This window comes from Sturnira hondurensis, unplaced genomic scaffold (assembly GCF_014824575.4).
Source record: "Sturnira hondurensis isolate 20B ecotype Veracruz unplaced genomic scaffold, ASM1482457v3 Scaffold0013299, whole genome shotgun sequence".
In the NCBI taxonomy this organism is placed as follows: domain Eukaryota; kingdom Metazoa; phylum Chordata; class Mammalia; order Chiroptera; family Phyllostomidae; genus Sturnira; species Sturnira hondurensis.
Window position 1 is genome coordinate 1,720,487 of NW_028085930.1, and position 22,931 is coordinate 1,743,417.

The 22,931-nt window shown below is 41.5% G+C and overlaps 1 protein-coding gene and 1 pseudogene across 1 annotated transcript; both read left to right on the forward strand.

Annotated features, from left to right (window-relative positions):
• Nucleotides 1-14,766: 14,766 nt before the first annotated feature.
• On the forward strand, nucleotides 14,767-15,681 carry LOC118997496 (60S ribosomal protein L36-like). The gene is made up of 2 exons (XM_037061170.1): nucleotides 14,767-14,779; nucleotides 15,362-15,681. Exons 1-2 carry the CDS (start codon nucleotides 14,767-14,769, stop codon nucleotides 15,679-15,681), a joined length of 333 nt encoding a protein of 110 aa, XP_036917065.1.
• A 5,931-nt stretch (nucleotides 15,682-21,612) lies between these two features.
• LOC118997497 (small integral membrane protein 7-like) lies at nucleotides 21,613-21,896 on the forward strand (annotated as a pseudogene).
• The last annotated feature ends 1,035 nt before the right edge of the window (nucleotides 21,897-22,931 follow it).

Here is a 22,931-nt window from a genome sequence, read left to right on the forward strand (position 1 = left end):
TCATTGGATAGGGAGACTCAATATCCTAAAGAGGTTAGTGCACAATAAATCAATCTGTATATTTAATATAATAGGGATTAAAACATCAAGTTTTTTAAAGTAGACAATTTTAAAACTTATATTCCAAGAATATCTGGGTAAATTCTGAAAAATAATTCTGAAAAGAAAAGAGGAGACTACCTCTCCTAAGTATTAAACATATTAAACATAGAATAATTAGAACAGTACAATATAGGGAATGACTAGGCAGACAGATCAATGAAACAAAATCCCAAAGCCCAGAAACAAATCAATGTAATTTTTTGTATATAATTTATATATAGTACATAAATTTAGTTGATTATAAAGATGGTATTCTAAATGAGTTGGGAGAAGATGGGTTATTCAATGAAAGGTGTTGGAGAAACTTGAGAGCAATCTGGAAAGAAATAAAAGTGGAACATCACCTCACATTTTACAACAAAATAGATATCAGATGAAGTGAAAGACCAAAAGTGCTGGAAGAAAACATTGGAGAATGTTTGTACGTATATAATCTTGCTAGACAAGACTTTCCCACCATGGTAAAACAAACATGTAAGTAAATAAACAAAACAGAAAGCTATAAAATAAAATGCTAATACATTCTACCTTTCCTCCCCAACTTTATTGAAGTATGATGAAAAAGTGAAATTGTATATATTTAAGGTGTACAATATGTTTGCATATACATATGCCTTGTGAAATGATTACCACTATCAAGCCAATAGTATACCTGTCACTTCACAGAGTTCCTTTCTTTGGGGGGTGATGGTAGTGGTAGAGGTGGTTATATAATAGAATAAAATAGTCAGTTTTTTTTAAATTTAAATATTTTATTAATATACTTTTAAAGACAAGAGAATGAGAGGGAGAGAAACATGGATCGGTGGCCTCTCACATACCCCCCAACTGGGGACCTGGCCCACAACCCAAGCATGTGCCCTGACTGGGAATCAAACCAGCAACCCTTTGGTTCACAGGCCAGTGCTCAATCCACTAAGCCAGACCAGCCATGGCAATAATCAGTCTTTTGATTCCATCTTGCTTGAGCTGGCCCAGTTCCCATAGCATGTTTGTTAGCAACTTTTACTTATTCCTGCACGGAAATATGGTAATCATTAAAGGAATCTAACCTATAGCCTAGGGATTATTGAAACAGTTCCCCATGAAGAGAAGGAAGGTATATACAAAAATAATTATTGTTTATCCAAAGATTCATAGGAGCCTTTTGACTGAGACCACAGCAGCTGGAGTTTCTTGACCCAAAACACAGACATTTCACCATCCTCCTTAGACCCTGCGGAAGTCCGGATGTCTGCAGTTGTCAATCACCTTGTGACCTCAAACCCCTCCAGCTTCCCCCTTGGCTGACATTAAAAAAAAAAGAAAGCCTGAATCCGTACTTTGTCAAAATGGTTCCTTAGGATATTAGTCCATCATCTTCTCAGCTTGCTGGCTCTCCTAATAAAGTCACTTTCCTTCCCCCAACCCCTTGTCTCTCGACTTACTGGCTGTCCAGCGACAAGGAGTTAGAGCTTTCTCTCAGCTATAGCGAGAAGCCCTGAGATCTACTCTCTTAGCAAATTTCAACTATGCAATACGTTATTATTAACTGTAGTCACCATGTTGTACTTTAAGTCTCTAGAATTTATTCATCTGACAACTGAAAATATGGGCCCTCTGACCAACATCTCACCTTCTCCACTCCCCCAAACACTAATAACCACCACTCTGCTCTCTGTTATTATGTGTTCCACGTTTTTAGATTCCACCTGTGAGTTCATGCAGCATTAGTCCTTCTGTACCAGGCTTATTTCACGTCAAGTCACTAAACTCAATTACTAAAATTTCTTTTTAAATTAAGCTAATTAAAAATATATTAAAATTCTAGATGTTGACAGAAAAGCAACAAAAAGAAAAAACAGCCCTGGTTGCTATGGCTCAGTGGATTGAGCACCGTTCTGCAAACCAAAGGGTTGCCTATTAGATTCCCACTCAGGGCACATGCCTGGTTTGCAGGTCAGGTCCCCAGTGGGGGGCATGTGAGAGGCAACCACACATTGAGGTTTTTCTCCCTATCTTTCTCCCTTTCCCTCTGTGTAAAAATAAATAAATAAAAACAGAAACATAGGTGAAGAATATGAACAGATTAAACACAGAAAAAAATGACAGCCCTGACCAGTGTGGCTCAGTTGGTTGGGCATCATCCTGCAAGGCCAAAGTTCTCTGGTTCAATTTCCAGTCAGGGCACATGCCTGGGTTGCAGGTTCAATTCCCAGTTGGGGCATGTATGAGAAGCAACCAATCAATATTTTTCTCACACATTGATGTTTCTCTCCCTCTCTTTCTTCCTCCTTTCCCCTCTCTCTAAACATAAATTTTTTAAAAACCACAAATGACTCTCGTATATATATATATATATATATATATATATATATATATATATGCGTGTGTGTGTGTGTGTGTGTATATATCTGCGTGAAAGAATGTTCAAATTAATTCATAACAAGATAAGTGCAAATGAAAAGAGCTAGGAGTAACTATTTTTGACCCATCAAATTGGCAAAAGTTTTTTAAAAAGTCATTAATATCCTGGTAACAGCATGAGGGAAAAGTATTCTCATAATTGATGAAAGGAATGCAAACATATACAGCTTCTATTGAAAGCTACGTCTATCTAAATAGCAAATGCATCTACACTTTGGTCCAGAAATTCTGCTTTTAGATATTTATTGTACACATTTGCTTATAATCCTGACTGGTGGTTCAGTTGGTTGGGTGTTGTCCCGCAAAGCGAAAGGCCGTTGGGTTTGGTCCCTGGTCTGAGAGCAAGCAACAGGCAGACGGTCCATGTTTCTCACAACAATGTTTCTCTGCCTTTCTCTACTTCCCTTCCTTTCTCTTTAAAAATAAGTAAATAAAATCTTCCTTAATAAAAGAATATGAACATGTGCTTGCAAAATGCACAGACTGTCCGTGGAAGGGTACGCACAAACATGGTAATAGTGGTTGACTCTGGGCAAGAGAATAAGGGACCAGAGAGAGAGGGAAGGGGATGGGAAGGAGATTTTTCTCTTTATTGTATATTCTTTTATACCATTTTATCTTTATACTGTACACACATTATCTAATTTTTACAAATAGATTACAATTGAAAGTATGGGGTGAAAATGTTTGTATGTGTTTTAACAAGTATAGAAGAAAATAGTTGTCCATCCTAACCATTTTTAACAGTCCTCACCAGGTGGTAAGAGGTGAAAGATTATAGGTAAGATCTGACTTTTTATACTCTGCCATATTGGTTTTTTCTTTTTTTTAAATTGTTTTATTGTTGTTCAAGTACTGCCATATTGTTTTGATATGTTATGTTAAGCATATATATTGCTCTTCTAATAAAAATATGATAGTAGATTCTTCCACAGAGAAGTGTTTGTACAAAGATGAAAAAACTATTTGCAGAGTATTTTGTAGGGGGAGTTTCACCCTGCCGGGGAATTTCAAAACCAGGTGGATCTGTAGGCAGCCTTCCATGTAAAACGTTACTTAGTTCTATGGTCTATAACTCCGGGTGAGCTGGCCTTGTTGCTCCAACTGGATAAGCTCCTTAAGGCCAAGGAGTCTGAATTTTGCTTTTAAAAAACGCCCCTCATTCTTTAGCACAAAAGTATATAAAATTGCCAAAAAAAAAGTTGCCTCTTGAATGCAGGGGCATCTGTTCGTTCACAGCTGACATAGTGCAGACTCAGTGCACAGAACTGTAGGGTCACATATTGTTGTTCCAACCTTTCTTATCACAAAGAGAAACGAAATACAATTTTCCTGGTAAAGAAAGCTCAGTCAGCATATTTGGTTTCTGGTTTGGTAAAACAAGAGTTTATTTGTTCAAAGTCAGTGGACCAAGAAAGGGTTGGCCAGCACTTTGCCGTGGTCTCAATTTACGTAACAGCAACACCGCTGCAGGTGTACAACCTGGGCCCTTTCTCTGTACCCACTTGAGTCTCTAATGAATCATTACTGATTCCTCTGGTACAAATCTTGAACTTAACAGATGTGCACCAAATAAATGAAAGTTGCACTAACATATGAATACATGCCCAAATGAAAAGATGCCTTTGTCTACATTTCTTCATCCTCCCCCACCCCCAGAAAGAATCTAAGTAAGTGGTGTTCCTACTGCCCTTGAAAAATTCCTTAAACACAGTAGGTACTCAATAAATATCTGATTAACTAATGAACCATTTAAAATAGTGAAAGTGAAAACGAATGTGGAAAATAAAGAATGATTAAGTATATTTGGGCATAGTCCTTTGATTTACTATCGTGTGCCCATTGTAAATGCAATTATAATAACTATATTAACTCAGAAAATAGACATGTCATTCAGGAGGAAAGCAAATACAATGTAGTATGTAGATATGGTAGATTGTTACCGTAATGGACACAATGAACCACCCTTGCCTATATCTGGACTTTCCTGACGTCCCCTGTCACACTGACTCTGGCTTTGCCATGTGACTTTCTTTGGACACAGAAGGTTTCATTCATAGAATGAGGCTGTGTGACAGCATCCAGCCCCAGCTGAACCCGAAACCGCGGTGGCATGAGGGATCCTAGTTGATAACAACAAAATAAATGCCCGGTTGACTCTGCCCAGATTGATGACTTACAGAATTTTGAGCAAGTTCAAGTGTTGTGGTTTTAAGCACTAAGTTTTGGGATAGTTTGACATATCTTCTTTGCTAAAAATAAATGTGCATAGGTAAAAAGAGAGAGCAGTGTGGTTGGCACAGGAAAAAACTCAGAGCAACCTTGTGATGAAAGAAGGTCAGGTGAAGAGACCTCTTGTCTAGGCCCCACCTATCAGAACAGAGACCAACATATGCTAGAAAGTTATACAATAGCAACAGCAACAAACCAAGCACACAAGTAAGTATAGAAGTTCTGTTTAGAAAAAAATCCTTTGGAAAAAGATAGTGGTGATGGCAGTACAGTATTGTGAATATAATAAATGTCATTGAAATGTGTATTTAAAAATGGTTAAAATGGCTCTGGCTGGTGTGGTTTAGTGGATTGAGCACCACCCTGTGAACTGAAAGGTCATTGGTTTGATTCCCAGTCAGGGCACACGCCTGGGTTGCAGGCCAGGTCCCCAGGGGGGCCATGTGAGAGGCAACCACACACTGATGTTTCTCTCCCTTCCCCTCTCTAAAATAAATAAATAAATAAAATCTTTTTAAAAATGGTTAAAATGGTAAATTTTATGACATATATATTTTACCACAATTTAAAAACAAATCTTTTTTATCTTTTTAAAAAATATATTTTATTGATTATGTCATTACATTTGTCCTATTTTCCCCCCTTCACTCCCCTCCACCCTGCACACCCCTCCCCCACCATTCCCCCCTTTCATTCATGTCCATGTGTCACAAGTTCTTTAGATTCTGTATTTCCCATAGTATTCCTGCCCTCCCCCCCCCATCTATTTTCTACCTACCGTCTATGCTACTTATTCTCTGTACCTTCTCCCCCCTTCTCCTCCCACTCCCCTGTTGCTAACCCTCTATGTGATCTCCATTTCTATGTTTCTGCTCCTGATCTAGCTGTCCTCTTAGTTTGCTTTTGTTTTAGGTGTGGTTGTTAATAACTGTGAGTTTGCTATCCTTTCACTGTTCATATTTTTTATCTTCTTTTTCTTAGATAAGTCCCTTTAGCATTTCATATAATNCCAGCTCCTTCTTGCCTGTAAGGTCTCTTTTGAGAAATCAGCTGACAGTCTGATGGGTACTCCTTTGTAGGTGATTGTCCCCTTATCTCTTGCTGCTTCTAGAATTTGCTCCTTCATTTCAATCTTGGCTAATGTAATTATGATGTGCCTTGGTGTATTCCTTCTTGGGTCCAAGTTCTTTGGGACTCTCTGAGCTTCCTGGATTTCCTGGAAGTCTATTTCCTTTGCCAGACTGGGGAAGTTCTGCTTTATTATTTGTTCAAATAAGTTTTCTACTCATGGCTATTCCTCTTCCCCTTCTGGTACCCCTATAATTCAGATGTTGGAACATTTAAAGATGTCCTGGAGGTTCCTAAGCCTCTCCTCATTTTTTTGAATTCTTGTTTCCTCATTCTTTTCTGTTTGGTTATTTCTTTCTTCCTTCTGGTCCACTCCCTTGATATGAGTCCCAGTTTCCTTTCCATCACTATTGGTTTCCTGGACACCTCCCTTCATTTCAATCAGGTTAGCCTTCATATGTTCCTCTAATTTATGGCTAAGATCAACCAATTCTGTGAGCATCCTGATCACCAGTATTTTGAACTGTGCATCTGAAAGGCTGGCTATTTCTTGGTCACTTAGAACTATAGGCTCTGGGGCTTTGAGCTGTTCTTGAGCCATAATGTTTGGTCTGTTCACACCTGTTATGTCTGAGGGGCGGAGCCTTAGGTGTTCACCAGGGCCGGGCGACCCAGTCACTGGGTTGTGACTCGGTCTGGCTGAGTAGTTTGTTGTTGTCGGACTTCCGTACAGTTCAATTTTCCCTGTTTTGGTTGCGTTTTCATCTCTAAAACTTAGCTGTCTTTAAATTTAGTTGTGGGAGAGGGGACAGTGTTTCCACCGACGCCTCCATTTTGGCCGGAAGTCAAAACAAATCTGAAAACATATAATCAAAGTCACCCATCCCAAACTTCCTTCTGACAATGGAAATCTTTCTCTAACCCGCAGATGGCCGCTCAGCAACCACGAGCTACCTGCTTACATAATGGGCCAATATCAGCTCTGGCTCACTTTGTTTCCAAGTAGTTCTAGGTTGACCGATGCAACCCAATCCTGCCATCCTTTTAAGAGGACTTTGCGTTGGGAGTGGGTGGTGGAGTTTACCTTCCTCAAAGTGTTATCAGACTGGGGCCCTGGCCCTGTGCAGGTCTGACTAGGGCCAGTTGGTACTGTGTGGGTCCCTGGACTTTGTGTGGTACAGATTTCATAACAGGAGTCCAAGTGACTGCGAGGATCTGTTTATTAAAGCTGGGGGCAGTGGCACAAGGAAGGACTTAGCAGAGAAGAAACAACAGGAAAACTTAGGCTGAGCTGCCTTGGCTCACTGGGAAGTCAGAGAAGAGGGGGCCTTGGGGACAGGTTCAGGGGATTGGCCTGGAACAAGCTTCCAGCTGCCCATTGCCTTAGAGTTAAAATAGGAGATTTGTGCCTTTGGGGAAAGAAGTGGGGAAGAAAAAGGAAAAGGGAATGGCTCAGGCTGCTCCGCAGAGGGGGAACAATTGTGAGCTGGGTCCTTTGTCTTAAGGCTTTTATCTCTTTCTTGCAAGTGGGAATTCCAGGGGAGCGTTTCAGCAGAATATTCATCAGTTTTCCAGGTACACTATTTTAGGGTCCTGGTCTCTGCTGATTGGTCTTTATTCATTGCAGATGGTCCTGGTGTTAACCACCGGGTTTTGCTGCTTTTCGGGGCCTGGAGCTGAAATACAGCTGAGGCCTAAATGTTATCTCCAGGGAGGAAAGGTCAGGGAAGTAGAGGTTACCCTGAGGGTGAGGTCCTTGTTTTCAGTTTTGTCCCCTGCCAGGCACCCAGGGCCTTCTGCCCATGGTGACCATGTGCACCTGGCTTAAATTGCTTGGTTATTATGTCCAGCTGTTTCAATTTCCCTATTCCACTTGTCAAGGAATTTTCCTAGCTTCTGGCTATTCTGCTCGAAAGTTACCAGACACCAGTTGGTGAGATCCCCACACAGTTCCTCACTCTACTCCAGGAGGCACCAAGGTTCACTGTGCACTTATAGCCTCACCCATGACCAAGAAGTTTCTTTAATTTCAAAGCACATTTTCTTGCCTCCTTCTGCAAGATGTGACATTCATGGACCTGGCCAGGTAGCTCAATTTTTGGAGCATCCTCCTGCCATATTCCAAGGTTGTGGGTTTGATCCCCTGTCAGGGAACATACAAGAATCAACCGTGAGTCCTGGCAGAGTGGGTCAGTTGGTTGGAGCATTGCCCCATATACCAAAAGGTTGCCAGTTAGATTCCTGGTCACATACCTAGGTTGCGGATTCAATCCAGAGTTGGTGTGTGTATGGGGGGCAACCAGTCAATAATTGTTTCTCTCCTCTCACAAATCAATTTTAAAAAAATTTTCAGGTGAGGGCTTTTAAAAAAAATCAACCAAAGAACGTATAAATAAGTGGAACAACAAATCATTGCTTCTCTCTCTGTTTCTCCCTTCTCTCTCTCTGAAATCAATTTTTTAAAAATATTCTAGAAGCCCTGGCTGGTGTAGCTCAGTGGATTGAGTGCGGGCCTGTGAACCACACGATCGCGGTTCGATTCCCAGTCAGGGCACACGCCTAGGTTGCAGGCCAATTCCCGGGAGGAGACGTACGAGAGGCAACCATACATTGATGTTTCTCTTCCTCTCTCCTTCCCTTCGCCTCTAAAGACAAATAAATAAAATATTTTTAAAAATATTCTAGAACTATAATGATGCCATTTTCTTTTAAAAAAAGATGTAATATTCACAACCATGGGCTGGCTCTTACCCCTTTGCCTTCTGCTCTATGTCACCCTTGGCTTTAGACAACTCTGTGACATTGAACAAAGGGTGGTTACATCCGGCTGAAACCTCCTGGCAGAGGAAGGTGAGTTTAAAACAGCGTCCCAGGCTCAGTCTCCATACAAATGAACCCTTCAGACAGAATCCCGCACCAACTTAGTTTCCCCAGCTTGTGGGACTCCTCATCGGAATGATCAGCTAGCCCTCTTACTGAAAAGGTATTTATTTGCCCAGTGCCTTCCCAGTGGCTGTTCCTCCTAAACTTGGATCTCGTGAGACTGACTCATTCCTCCCTTGAGGCACCGATACTCAAAACGAAGCCACAGCAGCCCCGGCAAAATCCCTGCCTGGCTGGTTGGTGGCTTTCTCTCTTCCTGCCACAGACCTGCCCTGGCCCAGTCCTTGCTGCCTGCCTCAGGTTTCCCCAGTGCCCGTCCAATTTGGCACTGAGGTTTTTTTCCCTTTTTCTTCCCCACACAAGTGAATACTTCCTACTAATTTCCCCATGTGTCATCTTTGTGTGCTGATTTTAACGCTCCTTTCTGGGGCTTTCCCTCTGCTTCTGGGTCTGGGTAATTACCCCTTGTAACTCAACTACAGGACCTTCTTTTTTCCCACTTCCTCTTTCCTTTCATTGTTATGCAGAGGGAAGGGAGGCTGCTGAACAGTGGAGGAGAATTGAATTAGGTAGCAGGATATCTCAGCAGCTCTCTTCCTGGTTCCGCCTCTGCCCTGGAGGTCTCACTTCCAGCAAGCCCCACACCCGATCTGCGCTCTTTCCACCCGCACAGCACTGCCACTGAGCCAAGAGTGAGAAAGAAATCAATAAGGGTGCCTTGGCTGAGGCAGTGAAGGGAAGTTCTGGGAGAATGCAAAGGTTACGGCATTTTAGGGGAGGAAAAACTTTCCCTCCACCCTCTTAGGGCGCCTGGCTGAATCTGAAAATTAAACTAGCAAAGACATAGTAGCTGGAGAAAAGCATACAGATTTTATCAAAACTTTACATGTGCCTGGGAGCCTTCACAAGGGAATGAAGACCTGAAGTGGTTGCCAAGAGCACTTGTGAAGAACTGACAAGACAAGCAGTTTGGGCTAGGAATAGTAAACGGTGAAGAAGTAATTAAGAAGGTAAGGTTTAGTTTAACAAGGTTTGCCTATGCAGTCTTGGCGCCAGAGTCCCTGTCCCTGGAGACGAGAATATCCTCCTTCCTCCTGGTACAGGGCAGGTAGGTACTTTCCACAGGAGAATTTTATGGCCTGTTTCAGGGATGCAGGGGAGGGAGCCCAGAGTGACCCTCTTGCTTCTGCCACTTTTGGAAATTTCTTCAGCTTTGGATATGTAACATGCCATGGGGCCATATTTCAGGGTACCATGTTCTGAATCCCATCAACACCTTGTCATCACTCAGGTGAATGAAAGATCGTAACACTGCAAAATAACAAGCTGAAGAGATTACATACAGGAAGAAAACAGTAGTGCTCTGAGGAAAAGTAATCTGGTTCAGAAAATCAGTGCTGAGAACATGTACCATATATAAGAATCTCTGTCCTGGAACTATTTTCTCAAATGATTATTCTTATCCTTTCTGGGGGATAGGCACCCCTTTGAAAATCTGATAAATTATATAGAATCATACATCCAGGAAAATGCACATAAACACAGAAAACAAACCTTAGGGGCTCACTGCCACCTTAAATCCTGGTTAAGTGGTGTAAGGAGAGCAGCGATCAGCCTTTTCCTTCTTTGTAAATCCCGTCTAGAGTACAGCGTAGTTGGGAGAAAGCATTCATTTGTTTGTTCATTCAACAAGCAAGTCTTTGAGAAACTTCCAAGTGTCAGGCCCCACGCTGGGGCACATTGTGAAGCAGAAAGAGGTGAATCAGACACAGTGCCTGCTCCCAGGATGCTCATGGTCTGGCTGGAGAGACCTACAAAGAACAGACAATGAATGTACAGTGATTAGAGAGGCAGCAGGGAGAAGGGTGGGAGCCTGGGGGGGTGGGGGCAGAACTACTTCTCACAGCAGTCAGTTCATATACCTCAGACTACAAAGCAAAGTGGTTCGGAACAGCCCAGCTATTCTCTGAGGGGCTGGCTGAGCCCTGCCAGTCAGAGCTCTCACTCCCACCTCCACCCCCATCCAGCTTTCCCACGTCCACTGAGATGCAGTAGGTTTTCCCAGCTCTCCCCACAGGCTCCCAAGGGCTATCTTAGACTTCACAGTCACCTCCACCCCTACTCTTCAGGGGCTGCTCTCAGCTCTGCAGATCAGCTTTTAAACAGGCAACCAATCCCCCTTGTACCTCCTCTTTTCTTTTTTAAAACCCTATCTATTCTACTAGTTGTGCTGCAGGGAAACAAGGAGTAACAGAAATAACTAACTTTAAGGAAGTTACGGATTTGCAAGAAAACTGGGGAGACCTGGTATAAGCTGGTCTTGATTCACAGGACAGAAAGCTGGGCTGGGCCTGGCTGGGCTGGGCCTGGCTGGGCTGGGCCTGGCTGGGCTTCTTCTCACCTCTTCCCAGTTCTCCTTCTAGGGGGCCTTGGGGAAAAGTTGCTAGCTTCAAGTTTGGGTGTCAGCAGTCCTGCCTGTCTGAGTTGGATGCTAGGCTTCATCTGCATGTCCCAGCTGCTTCTCCTACCACACTTCTGGCCACTGGCTCCTGAGCCCCCCCTTAGAAGTATTTGGCTGCCCCGCATCCCCTCCCAGTTCCGCTCTTGCCTCCTAGGGGAGAGTCTTCCCTCTTTGGTGTTAAAGAGCACTCCCCAAGGCTCCTTTCCCAAATCTCAGAGGTTTCTCTGACCCGGACATCTGGAAGTCCTACTGTAATATGCATTTGCTTCATAGACTATTTGATTTATTTTGAAAAATGAATAAGTTGATAGCTTGTAAAATAAAAACCATTTAGAAATGTGTAGGGAAGAATAACAAGTACAAGATGCATTTCTATATAAACATAGGATGGAAGGACCAAGAGATACCTAATATTCTTGAGGTACTAAATATGCATGAGGCACTGGAACTCTAAATATTCATGAGATTCTAAATATTCATACATGAAGTCTCAGTGTTGAGGATCACAACCATTCTGACTCCATCCACTCCCCACAAAATACAAATAGAATCCATAGCTGATCAGCAGGCTGATTGGTAAGCTACCTTGGTGGCCAGGTATACTGAGCTGTGTATTTCTTTGCCATTAGTGTGTCATTGATCCAGGGAAACTTCCATCTGTGGGCACATCTTTGTTTGGGCCACAACTCTGGTCCTAAGGCACCATTAGCAGGGAAGGCGGATGTGGCCAGGAGACAACACTCTAACAGAACGTCCCGCAGCATTCAGTGTCTGTCATGCTTCCATCACTTTACATCCTACCCTAAATGTGTCAACCTTCCCCTTCCCTTTCCCCTTGCTTTTCCCCATGTGTTTTTCCTTGCTTTTTAATAAAGCATGTGATTTGAGTGTTTAACCTGGTGTGAGAGCCTTTCAGTTCCATGGCCTCTGAAACAGCTGGCTTGGAGAACACCTACTCTCATACCCGTTTCTCCAAATCCATTTGACTGGTTATAACCCTGAAGCTCAGCGTGGGCTCCCATCCCGCAGACATTCTGCCCCCATCTTTCTTCCTTTCCCTTATCCAGCACCCTCGCCACGCCAAATTCTTCCCCTGATCAAAACAGCCTTGGGAGCTGGCAGACCAGATTCCAACATAAATACTGTTTTAGAAAGAAAGGCAAGGCACAGGCCCCTTATGTCTAGAAGGAATACAGAACTAATTCTCTCAATTCCAGGTGAGCCCTTCGCTGTTCCACGGGTTCTTGGGTTTTGTTTGTTTGTTTTTCTTTTCTGAATGTTCGGATTTCTCCTGCTGTAAGCTCCTTGAAGCCAGACTTTGCCCCAGCTCCAACCACCTGGGGGGTCTAAGACGTAACAACTCTTCTGTGACTGTTGGACTCAGTACTATATTAAACTATCCATTTTATTCGTTCATCTTGATAGTTCAGCCCCTTATATCCATCTAATCCATGACCAAGTTCTACCATCTCTACTAAAATTGTTCTTAAATTTGCTTCTCTTCATCTCTATCAGTGCTACCACACCCTGGTCTAAGCCATTCTAACTAGATTTTTAAAAAGATTTTATTTATTTATCTTAAAGAGAGGGGAAGGGAGGGAGAAAGATAGGGAGAGACACATCAAGGTGTGGTTGCTTCTTGCACACCCCCAACTGGGGACCTGACCTGCAAATCAAACCAGCGACCCTCTGGTTCAGAGGTTCACATTCAGTCCACTGAGCCACACTAGCCCATATTTTTATAGCTAAGGACATGTCATAGCTTCCCTGCTTCCTCTATAAACTCCCCTAACATTTCTCCACACAGCAGATGAAAGAAAGAAAGAAAGAAAGAAAGAAAGAAAGAAAGAAAGAAAGAAAGAAAGCGAGCTCTGGTTGGTGTGGTTCAGTGGATTGAGCACTGGCATGCAGACTGAAAAATTGCCAGTTCTATTCCTGGTCAGGGCACATGCCTGGGTTGCAGGCCAGGTCTCCTGTTAGAGGCATGCAACAGGCCTACAGTCAATGTTTCTCTCACACATTGGTGTTTCTCTCCCTCTCTTCCTTTCTGCTTTCTTCTCTCTCTAAAAATAAATAAATAAATAAAACCATTTAAAAAGAAGAAGAAGAAAAGACAGACTCACCCATCTCATAAATCTAGAGCCTTTGAAACCTGGCACATTCAGGCAAATTTCCTGTTCATGGAACAATTGTGCCTGCTCTTATTTTTAGAAATAAATTAATTGGCTTTCTACTCTTCCTTTCACACTTGTAGTCAGTTACAAATAACAGAGAACCAACTGAAACCGGTATTAGGGAAGAATGATGTCATTAGCTCAAACACTTGTGAAGCTTTGCTGGTCTGCTGGCTTCTAGGCCTATGTGGACTCAGTTCCAAATGATGTTCTTTCTCTTTCTTGCTCCTGCTGGTAAGTCTCCTTTTCTCTGTATTTCAGCTTCATTTTCTGACCTATTCTCTTTATGCAAAGGAAGGCAACTCTAGCTTCATTTAATCTTATGTCTGTAGTCACAGAGGAAGAGATCCTTTTCGTAAACCAATTAGAAAGATGTCTTTGGCCCAGTTGAAGTCACGGGCTCCTCACTGAACCAAGCACACTCATCACTGGCCACGGAAATGGAGATTTCTGGTTGGCTTCCTGAGGCCCAGGTGAAGCAGGGGATTGGAGTTCCCAAAGGAAAAGTGGGGACAGAAACAGCGGGGCTCAGACCCTTTCTGGGGAGGGATTTTACATGTACCCAACTCCTTCCTGCCTCTATTCATTGACATGAATTCTCTCCTCTACTCAGAATGCTTTTCCCACTCTCTTGCCTCTCAAATCCTATGTGACTAACTCCTACTTAGACTTAAGGTGTCAGCTTAAATGTCTCCCACCCTGAGAGGCGCCTTCCCTGGCCCCGCACATTAAGTTACATCTATATGACTGGCATTCTCACAGCAATTTGTAATTTTTAAAAATTATTTTAAATTTGATTTGAAAATCTGTATTCCTCAATAGGCCATAAGTTCCACTATGGCGAGGAGCCTCTTAGCTTTGGCTCCCAGTTTTGGCCATGGTTGCATTTCTGGTCCCTAGTTCACTTGCATATGGTGGGTATTCACCCCTCATTTGTTCAAGAGGAAAAAGGGGGTGATAGGTGCTAAGGACACAGATAAATAAACTGTTCCTATTACTGTACTCAAGATGTATCAACTTTTGCATATGTATTGGACCAATGTTTTTCAAACTGCAAGACTCAATAAGAGGTAAAATTAACTTGGTGGATTGCAACTACAATTCTTAAAACAGGAAATCAAATAGAAGAGAAAATAGAAATGGGCTAGAAAACAGCAGAGTGCCTCCCACGTATTAAGGGTGTTATTCCATCACATTTTTATTTCAGCTTATATTCTAAAAATGCATACACATACAACACTATAGGTTGTAGTGTAAAATGCATGTTTTACTGTTTCAGAAATGCTGCATTAAACTGCCTGGACTAAAGTGTGTTAAGATAGTATCCTCACTATTCAGAACAACCCAGAGCTCCAAATATTGAGTCATGTCATCACTGGGAAATAACACCTGGGAAGCTCGTTCAAAGAATCAAAGTGGAAGTGGAGACACAATTTCAGGATGCCGTTGCAGGGTGAACTCTGGATTTTTGTGCTTTGGTTGGCTTGTGTTACATCCTCAAGGCCATTTAATTGTATGTACAGTCAGGTGTGTTTTTCAATTTGCTTTTTCTCACACAACAGATGACTTAATGGTTTTCGAAGTTGAATACGAAATTTAAAAAAAATTATGCCATGCATGGTTGAGCCATAAATTGCATATTCCTAGAAAAGAGTGAATTAACTAAAATCCTGGAGGAATAGAACTCAGGGAGGCTGGAGGACAGAAGTTAGTGTAGTGTGAAAGGCACCCGGGCTATTGTTCTGAGCAGATGATACTGAGTTCCTGTTTCGGTACTTGCTTTTTATGTGGATTCAGGTGAAGGGAACGAATGCACATTTACTGAAGACTCACTCAGAGCAAGGCCCTGTGTCAATGGTGGGAGGTATAAAAATAAACACTATACCCATACTCTGTCCCCAAGGAGTTTACAATCTGGTAAGGCTAAGCTTCAGTTTCCTCATTTGCAAAGAGCATATAATAATAGATCTATTTCATTTGGCTACTAGGAAGATTAAATGAGAAAACTCAGCCTTTCACTGTGGCCGCCATTGAGGAACAGCAGCGGTGGCTCTCCGCTACCCCAGGGCAGTGGGCCTCAACAAGGGACACCAAGTGACAAAGAATGTGAGCAAGCCGAGACATAGCTGCCACCAAGGGAGCCTCACCAAGAACACCAAGTTCCTGCGGGACATGATCCGAGAGGTGGCCCCCTATGAGCAGCGCGCCATGGAGCTGCTCAAGGTCTCTAAGGACAAGAGGGCCCTGAAATTCATCAAGAAAGGGTTGGAAACACACATCTGTGCCAAGAGGAAGAGAGAGGAGCTGAGCAAGGTCCTTGCAGCCGTGAAGAAGGCAGCAGCTGAGAAGGACTGATCCTCACTGTGTAATAAAACCTGTTCAGGGAAAAAAAAAAATCACATGCAAATGGACATGTTCCCTCCTGCCACAGGACCCTTGCCTTGGCTGTTCTGATTTTGAAACTTCTTACCCTCAATCTTTGCCTCCTCTAATCTCTCAGACTGAAGCAAGTTTTCTCTTCCTTAGGGAAATGTTTGCTCTCCCCTTTCCCCATTACTATTTACTTTTAGCACAGGCTCCCTCACCTTCTGGCACTCAGCTGTAATTTACAGTTAATCACGTGATGACTTCATCAATGACTTTCTTCCTCTGCAGCATATGCTGTAGGAATCATGTTGTTTTGTTCACCTTTCTGTCCCCACCATTTATTCCAGTGCCTGGGACTGTTGCTGAGTGAATGAAGAAGTAAATAATCTGAAGGGTCTGGGAATAATTTCTTTTTAACCTCCAATGAATCTGCATATTATTGGAATTTGAGAATTACTGCCTTGTATGAATTTCTCTGAGTAGCTATTAAGAAGATACTTAAAAAAAAAAGAAGACACTTGACAGATACTTGATTTCATTTTGAAAGTTTAGTCTGGGTGGAACACCCCTGAACCCTCTGACAGTGTAAGTTTTGATCTTGTAAAAAAACATTTATCTGCCCCTTGACCATCCAGGAGGATTGAGGACCAGGGAAGTTATTTCACATTTGGCTCCAGTCCTCACCCATTCAGACTGAGTAATACAGGTTTTTGTTGTCTAGACTCAGCCGGTACCTACCAGCTTCCCTATTCATTTGCATAGGTATTTCAAGATTGCTCTAGATCCGTGAGTGATTGAATATCAAAAGTTAGTGCAAGAAGCCAAACTATCTTATCTACCTACATTTTGAAATAAAGACTTGATTAAGATCCAGACACTAAAGAAAGTCAACTCTTTAGTTTGTGTTTGCTTAAAGAAAAAGAACATGATGAAACCCATTTTTTAGCTGAAGGAATTCCCTTTGAAGTTGGAACTTGTTTTGCAAATATAAGGCCTTGTGAGCTGCCTAAGGAGCTGAATCTTGGCTCTCCAATAAAAGTTCAGTATTTGGTGAATAGGGTAAAACGGCAAACAACCCACTGGCATTAGAGTGTGAGGTGTCTTTTCCTTTGACACCTTTTCTTTTTTCCTTAAATTTTTTTTCTATATTGACTATTTTAGAGATCAGAGAGAAACATCTATTTGTTGTTTTATTTATGTATTCAATAGTTCCACTTATTTATGCATTCATTTCTTCTTTAAAAATTTTTTTATTGGGAGGGGTTTTCAGAAACAACTAAAAAGGACACAAGGACATAACCAAGGGGAAGTGGAAGCAAGGGAGGGAGAAGGGTTTGACTGGGGTGGGAGGGAGTGGCAGGAAGTAAACATAGACAACTGTAATTGAACAACAATAAAATAATTGTTTAAATTTTTTATTGATTGATTTTGGAGAAAGAGAGAGAAAGAAGCATTGATTTGTCCTTCCACCTATTTATGCACTAATTGGTTGCTTCTTATAAGTGCCCTGACTGAAGATGGAACCTAGTTGATGGAACCTGAAGATGGAATTTAGCTACTCAGCCAGGGCTCCTCTGACACCTTCTTGATGAGCTAGAAAAAAGACATTTAAAAAAAATTTAAATTTAATGGCGTGACATCAATTAATAAAATTATATAGGTCTCAAGTATACAATTCTGTAATATATCATCTCTACACTGTACTGTGTGTTCACCACCCCAAGTCATTTTCTGTCACCATTTATACTCTCTTTACCCCCTTCTATCTCCCTCCACACCAATGCCCCCCAGCCAGAAAATGCCTGATTCAGCTGTTTAAGGTGGCAGATTATGTAAAATGTTAATTTAATGACATTACATTATCTTCCATATTTATAAAAACAGGTTAAATTGGAGTCTCTGGTGGTTTGTCCGAAACAACAAACAGGGCAGTGCCTTTGTTGATAAATTGCTCACATTCCACTAGGCAGAGTCACACCCAAACCCCTTGGGAACCAGGGCTACAATCTTTGATCTACCTAACTCTGCATTCCTGTGCTAATTGGTTTTTAAAAGTGCCTGATTTATTATTTTTCTACATTCAACTTAATATTTCTTTAGTGAATGACACCATTTCCAGTGGTGAAAGTCAATAGGATTGAAGAGTAATTGCACTCAAAATACAATGTGGTCAGCCTTCTCAGTTTGCAAGGCTGGTCCCTGAGCCTACTTCCTGTCCTTCTAGTGCCCTCATTGCCACACCCGGTCATTCCCTCCTTAGGCTACACCCCTTCCTTACTTGCTTTTTTGCCTCTCCGTTCTATATATATATATAGGTAATATGTGAATGAGGAGGAGTAGAGTTTGACACACCGAAATATATTAGGGGATTATTATTTTAAGCTTTTTATTTTTAAGAAAAATAAAAGACTCAGAAAGAAATGTTGACATTACCCCTAACTGTTTAAAAGAATTTAGATAGAAGACGTGCTCTAGTAGGGGAACAATTGTCATATATACTTATATTCTAATATGTACTAAGTGTGGCAGCTGGGGAGGAACCAGCAAAGTCTTCTTGTTTGACTCTCCACTGTTTCTGGATGGCCCTGGCAAGAATTTGTTCACCAGATGTTTGGTTCTTCTCATCTACCTGTGAATTGCCTGCCTTCCCTTTGAAGTCTCCTTAGCTCAAGCTGACATGTAAGCCTCAACTGTCCCATTTGTCCTGGGGTCCCATAGTCCTACTGAACCCCTGTATGAACATACATATTAACTCTGGTTATTTTCTCCTGGTCATCTGGCTCGTGTCAATTTGATTATTAGACCATCCAGAATAAATGTGAGGGAAAAGAGGGAAATACCTATCCCACATGAGCATGATAAAATTTCAAATAGAATAAAAGAGAAATACCATAGAAATTAATTCTCCGTTGCATTCTTTTTTTTTTGTCCCTTCCGTTCTTGTTTCCCAGCCTCTAGTTCTCTCTCCAGGTTACCACTGTTAATTTTTTATATCTGTCTAATGATAATCAATGCACATCCAAATGGTAGCATGGTTTACTGTGCTGTGTCTTGCGTATTTTATTAAATAATATTTTGAAGATTGTTTCATACCAGTGCATGTAGAAAAGTCTTATTCTTTTTAAAGTTGTATATCATGTATTTCAGCTAAAATCTGTGTCTGTCTATATGTTTGTGCTCCTGTGTGTGCTCATTACATGTGTCTAATTGTGTTTTATTACATTTTTCTCCAAAGCCTTATATATTTCTTTGCTTTCCAGGAGGATGTAGTGCCTGGTCCTCCTTGTGTCCCAATGACTGGCATTCTCCTTCTTTCCAGAATGCCCTCTGTATTCCTTCCTACAGACTCCAGCCCTGGAGGTTGTATCTTGGTGTATCTGTACTTTGATCCCTTTTCTAAAACAATATGGCTAAATATATGTGAGTAAAGCTGAGAAGTTGGTACTTTAAAAGAAAGCCTTCAATTAAAACCAGCTGACGTATTTGCTGGGATCTGAAGCTAAGGACCACAACAAGGATGCATTCCAGCCCTCAAGTTTCTTGCAGCCCAGTAGAGAGACAGGCTAGAAAACCAATGATTATCCAACAGAAAGGTAGGAGTCTGCTGTGTATTGGTTTGATGTAATTTCAAATCCATTTGTTTATGACAAGTAAAATTGTTTTAATCCACCTATGGCCAAGGGACATTCAGACTGTAGAACTGAAAACTCGTGAGGATGGTTCAAGAGTTTTGGTCTGGTCAGGGGGATGCTTTGCTGACTTAATAGTTCTCCAGAGATCTTGAAACAGTTGCTCCTGCTGTTGCCAAGTAGGCTGGTTGTTGGTGGTGTGAAACTGTGTAATCGTCCCCAGAGTGACAGCCTTCAGAGAAGAATAGCCTATCTGCCAACACTGCTGTCTTCATTCCTTAGTAATATGCTCTAGCAACAAGGGACTTTCATTTTGCTCTCGTAGCTGAAAGTCAGCTTACATATGGTTAAGCCATCTCTCCCAAGAAACCAGACTTGTATAAAATGGTACGCCTCTGAGTTTGGACCTTATTCCTTTTACCTCCCCTTGCCTGTGATTAACTTGTCATTTGTTTGGAGTATGCTATATCTTTATTTGCTTTATTTTTTAAAGAAGATTTTATTTATTTTTAGAGAGAGGGGAAGGTAGGAAGAAAGAGAGGGAGGGAAGCAGCAATGTGTGGTTGCTTCTCACACGCCCCCTCCTGGGCACCTGGCCTGCAACCCAGGCATGTGCCCTGACTGGGAATTGAACCAGTGACCAGCTGGTTTGCAGGCCGGTGCTCAAGCTACTCAGCTACACCAGCCAGGACTTCTAGAGAATTTCTTATTTGGCAAGGAATGTTGGCATAAACAGTGCTTGGGAACCTAAGGAGGAAATTTCAATGGGTCATGAGAAGAAACTGGCAGGCACGTCACCCAATTAGGAGCCTAAAATAGCTGGGTTTCCACTACCTCTGTGACTTTGAGCAAGCTCCTTAATACCTCTGGGCCTCAGTTTCTTGATATATAATTCATTCATTCAAAATTTTTAGTCAGCCCTGGCAGGGCAGCCCAGTTGGTTAGAATGTCATCCTGTTACACTAAGGGTTGTGAGTTCAATCTCTGGTTAGAGCACATACAAGAATCAACCAATGAATGCACAAATAAGTGGAACAATAAATCGATGTCTCTCTCTCCCTCCCTTCCTCTCTCTCTAAAATCAATAAAAAAATTTTAAAAATATTTAATAAGCATCTATTATATGTTAGATATACATCTTGTCTTGGGGAAGCAATAGATAAAAGAGAAATATGAAAAGACCAGATAACTTTACTCCAAATATCCTATCTAAAGCCAGAATTTTATATTTCTAAGTGAAATGACTGATAAGCAGGCATTTGTGAAAATATTTTTCTTACCTGGAAAAAAGACAGAAATCCATGGTTTTTTGCCTTTTCTTCTCTCTCCAATATCACTGCCCCCACTTATCTGTTCCCCAAGTTTTCTCTTCTATTGCAGAGTTTGTCTTTCTTCAAGTGGCTACTGCTTACCCTTCTACCTTCCCCTCTGCCTTTCATCTCCCTTTCCCTTTTTCCTTCCTCTCAGGTGTGGTGGCTCTGGTGTGTGTGGCCTTTCTGTGCTGGTCTTTGAAGACAGTTGGAAGAGGTGAGGAGAGAGAGGCAGCACGCCAATAGCTGTGGGCAGGACAGGATGTCTGAGGCTTTGTTGGCTCTTTCTGATACTGGAGACCAGCATCCAAGCCTTCTCCTTCAGAATTTGGGGACGATAACTAACCCACTCTCTGGCTTTGTGCAAGTCTTTTCACTCTTAAGGGTTTCAATTTTTCTTTGTGTAAGTTGAGTGGGCTGTACAATGTGATTTCTAAGTCTCCCAGCTCCAAGCTCTAAAATTCTAAGAAAAAAGTTCTCAAATACTGTTGGCAAGAGTATAAAGGGTCCAGCCTGTATAGAAGGTAGTTTGGTAATATTCTTGAAAATGACAAATACCTATCTATAGCTGTTAACCCAGTAATTCTAGTTCTACAAATTTATTTTGTAGCTACATTTGCACATGTGTCAAATGATATAAATTCAAGGTTGTTCATTACAGCAGTGTTTGTATATCAAAAGATTGGAAACATTCTAAATATCCATCAATAAGGGGCCAGATAAATAAATTATAGTGCATCTTTACAGTGAAACATTACATAGCCATGAAATAGGATACAGACAATGAAATACTATATAGCAAAGAATGAACAAAGTACTGTCACATGCAGTAGTGTAAGAATATCCAATGTGGAGGAAATGTCGAGCAAATGAAACCAAACACAAAAAGAGCACACACTGTATGAATCTATTTAGTTGAAGTTTAAAAACAAGAAAAGGGATTTCTGCTTCTGGTTCTATCAGTCATTTGGGCTCTAATGATGATCAGAGTCATCCTGCTCTTCCGGACGCTACTGATGAACATCTGAGCGGTGCTTAATTCTAAGCTGAAAAAGAAGGACACACGAGGCTTGGGGAGGAATCCAGGCAGCCTGGCACAGGTGACATCTGAGTGTTCTTCCTGAACCTCAGGTACTTCCGAATCTTCATCACCCTGTGGAATGTTTTCACGATGTTCTGCATGACCGCGCTATTTGGCCTCACAGTTCCAGATACGGAACTAAGAACACACCTTTCCAGATGCCAAGTCTTTCTTCTTTCCTGATAACGGTGGCCTTCCCAGGAAGCTCAAGCTTGTGGTGGATGGAAAAAAATGTTCACCAAGATGCGGATGGTTTCCCCACCAAGATGCTGTTTTCTTTTTCAAGATACTTTCACGTTGGTATCTGCATTGAAACATTGTCTGTAAAAGGAGTTTCAGGAGGGAGTAAGGGGCTGTGATAACATCCCATTCCCCATAGAAAAGGTAGTTAGTTATATTTGAGTGGAATCCCTCTTCCACCAGGCTTTCACTAGAAACATGTTTCTGGCTATTTCTTGCTTTATTTTTAATAACTATCACTTTGACTTGAATTATACAAATTTTTAGAAATCACTTATTTCCAAGGATCTGAAGCAGAGAGGTTGGCTTTTAAGTTTGATGCAGCCTCTTTATCGGACTATGTGGCTCACAAAGTTCATTGTTGCTGGATCTGCATCCAAGTTCCTTCTCTGTCATGATAGGTTCTGCTTGGCCACTCTGTGTAGCTGTTACCCCAGGACTTTAAGGATGAAGTATTACTGGTCCCCTCGGAAGAGAGATGTAGAAGAGTTGGCAGGGGAAGACAGGTGTTTTTTTCAAAGCACAGGTGGCTTTGAAAGCACTCTGTTAAGGAGCCATTAATTGTACATTTAAAAAAAACACACAAAAAACAAACAAGAAAACAGACTCTCTTTAGTTAGCATCTAAGATAGTGGTTACTCCTGGAGGCAGGGCAGTGACTGAAAGGGGTCACAAACAGATTCTGAGATGTTCATCACGTTCTTTATTGATTTAAGAACTGGTTACACAGCTTTGTTTAATATGTGAAAAATATGGTTTGTAGTTTTTTGTATGTATTCTATACACTAATAAAAATCTTAAAAGACTACAGAGAATCTATATCCACTTATATAAAACAACCTGATATATATTTTGTGGGAAAAAAGTATAAATCAAGCACTTTCATTTGAGTGAAAAAAAGGAGGTAATATATCTGTATTTGTTTCTATATGCAAGTACTTCTGAAAGGATACTCAAGAAAATGACCAGCCCTGGCTG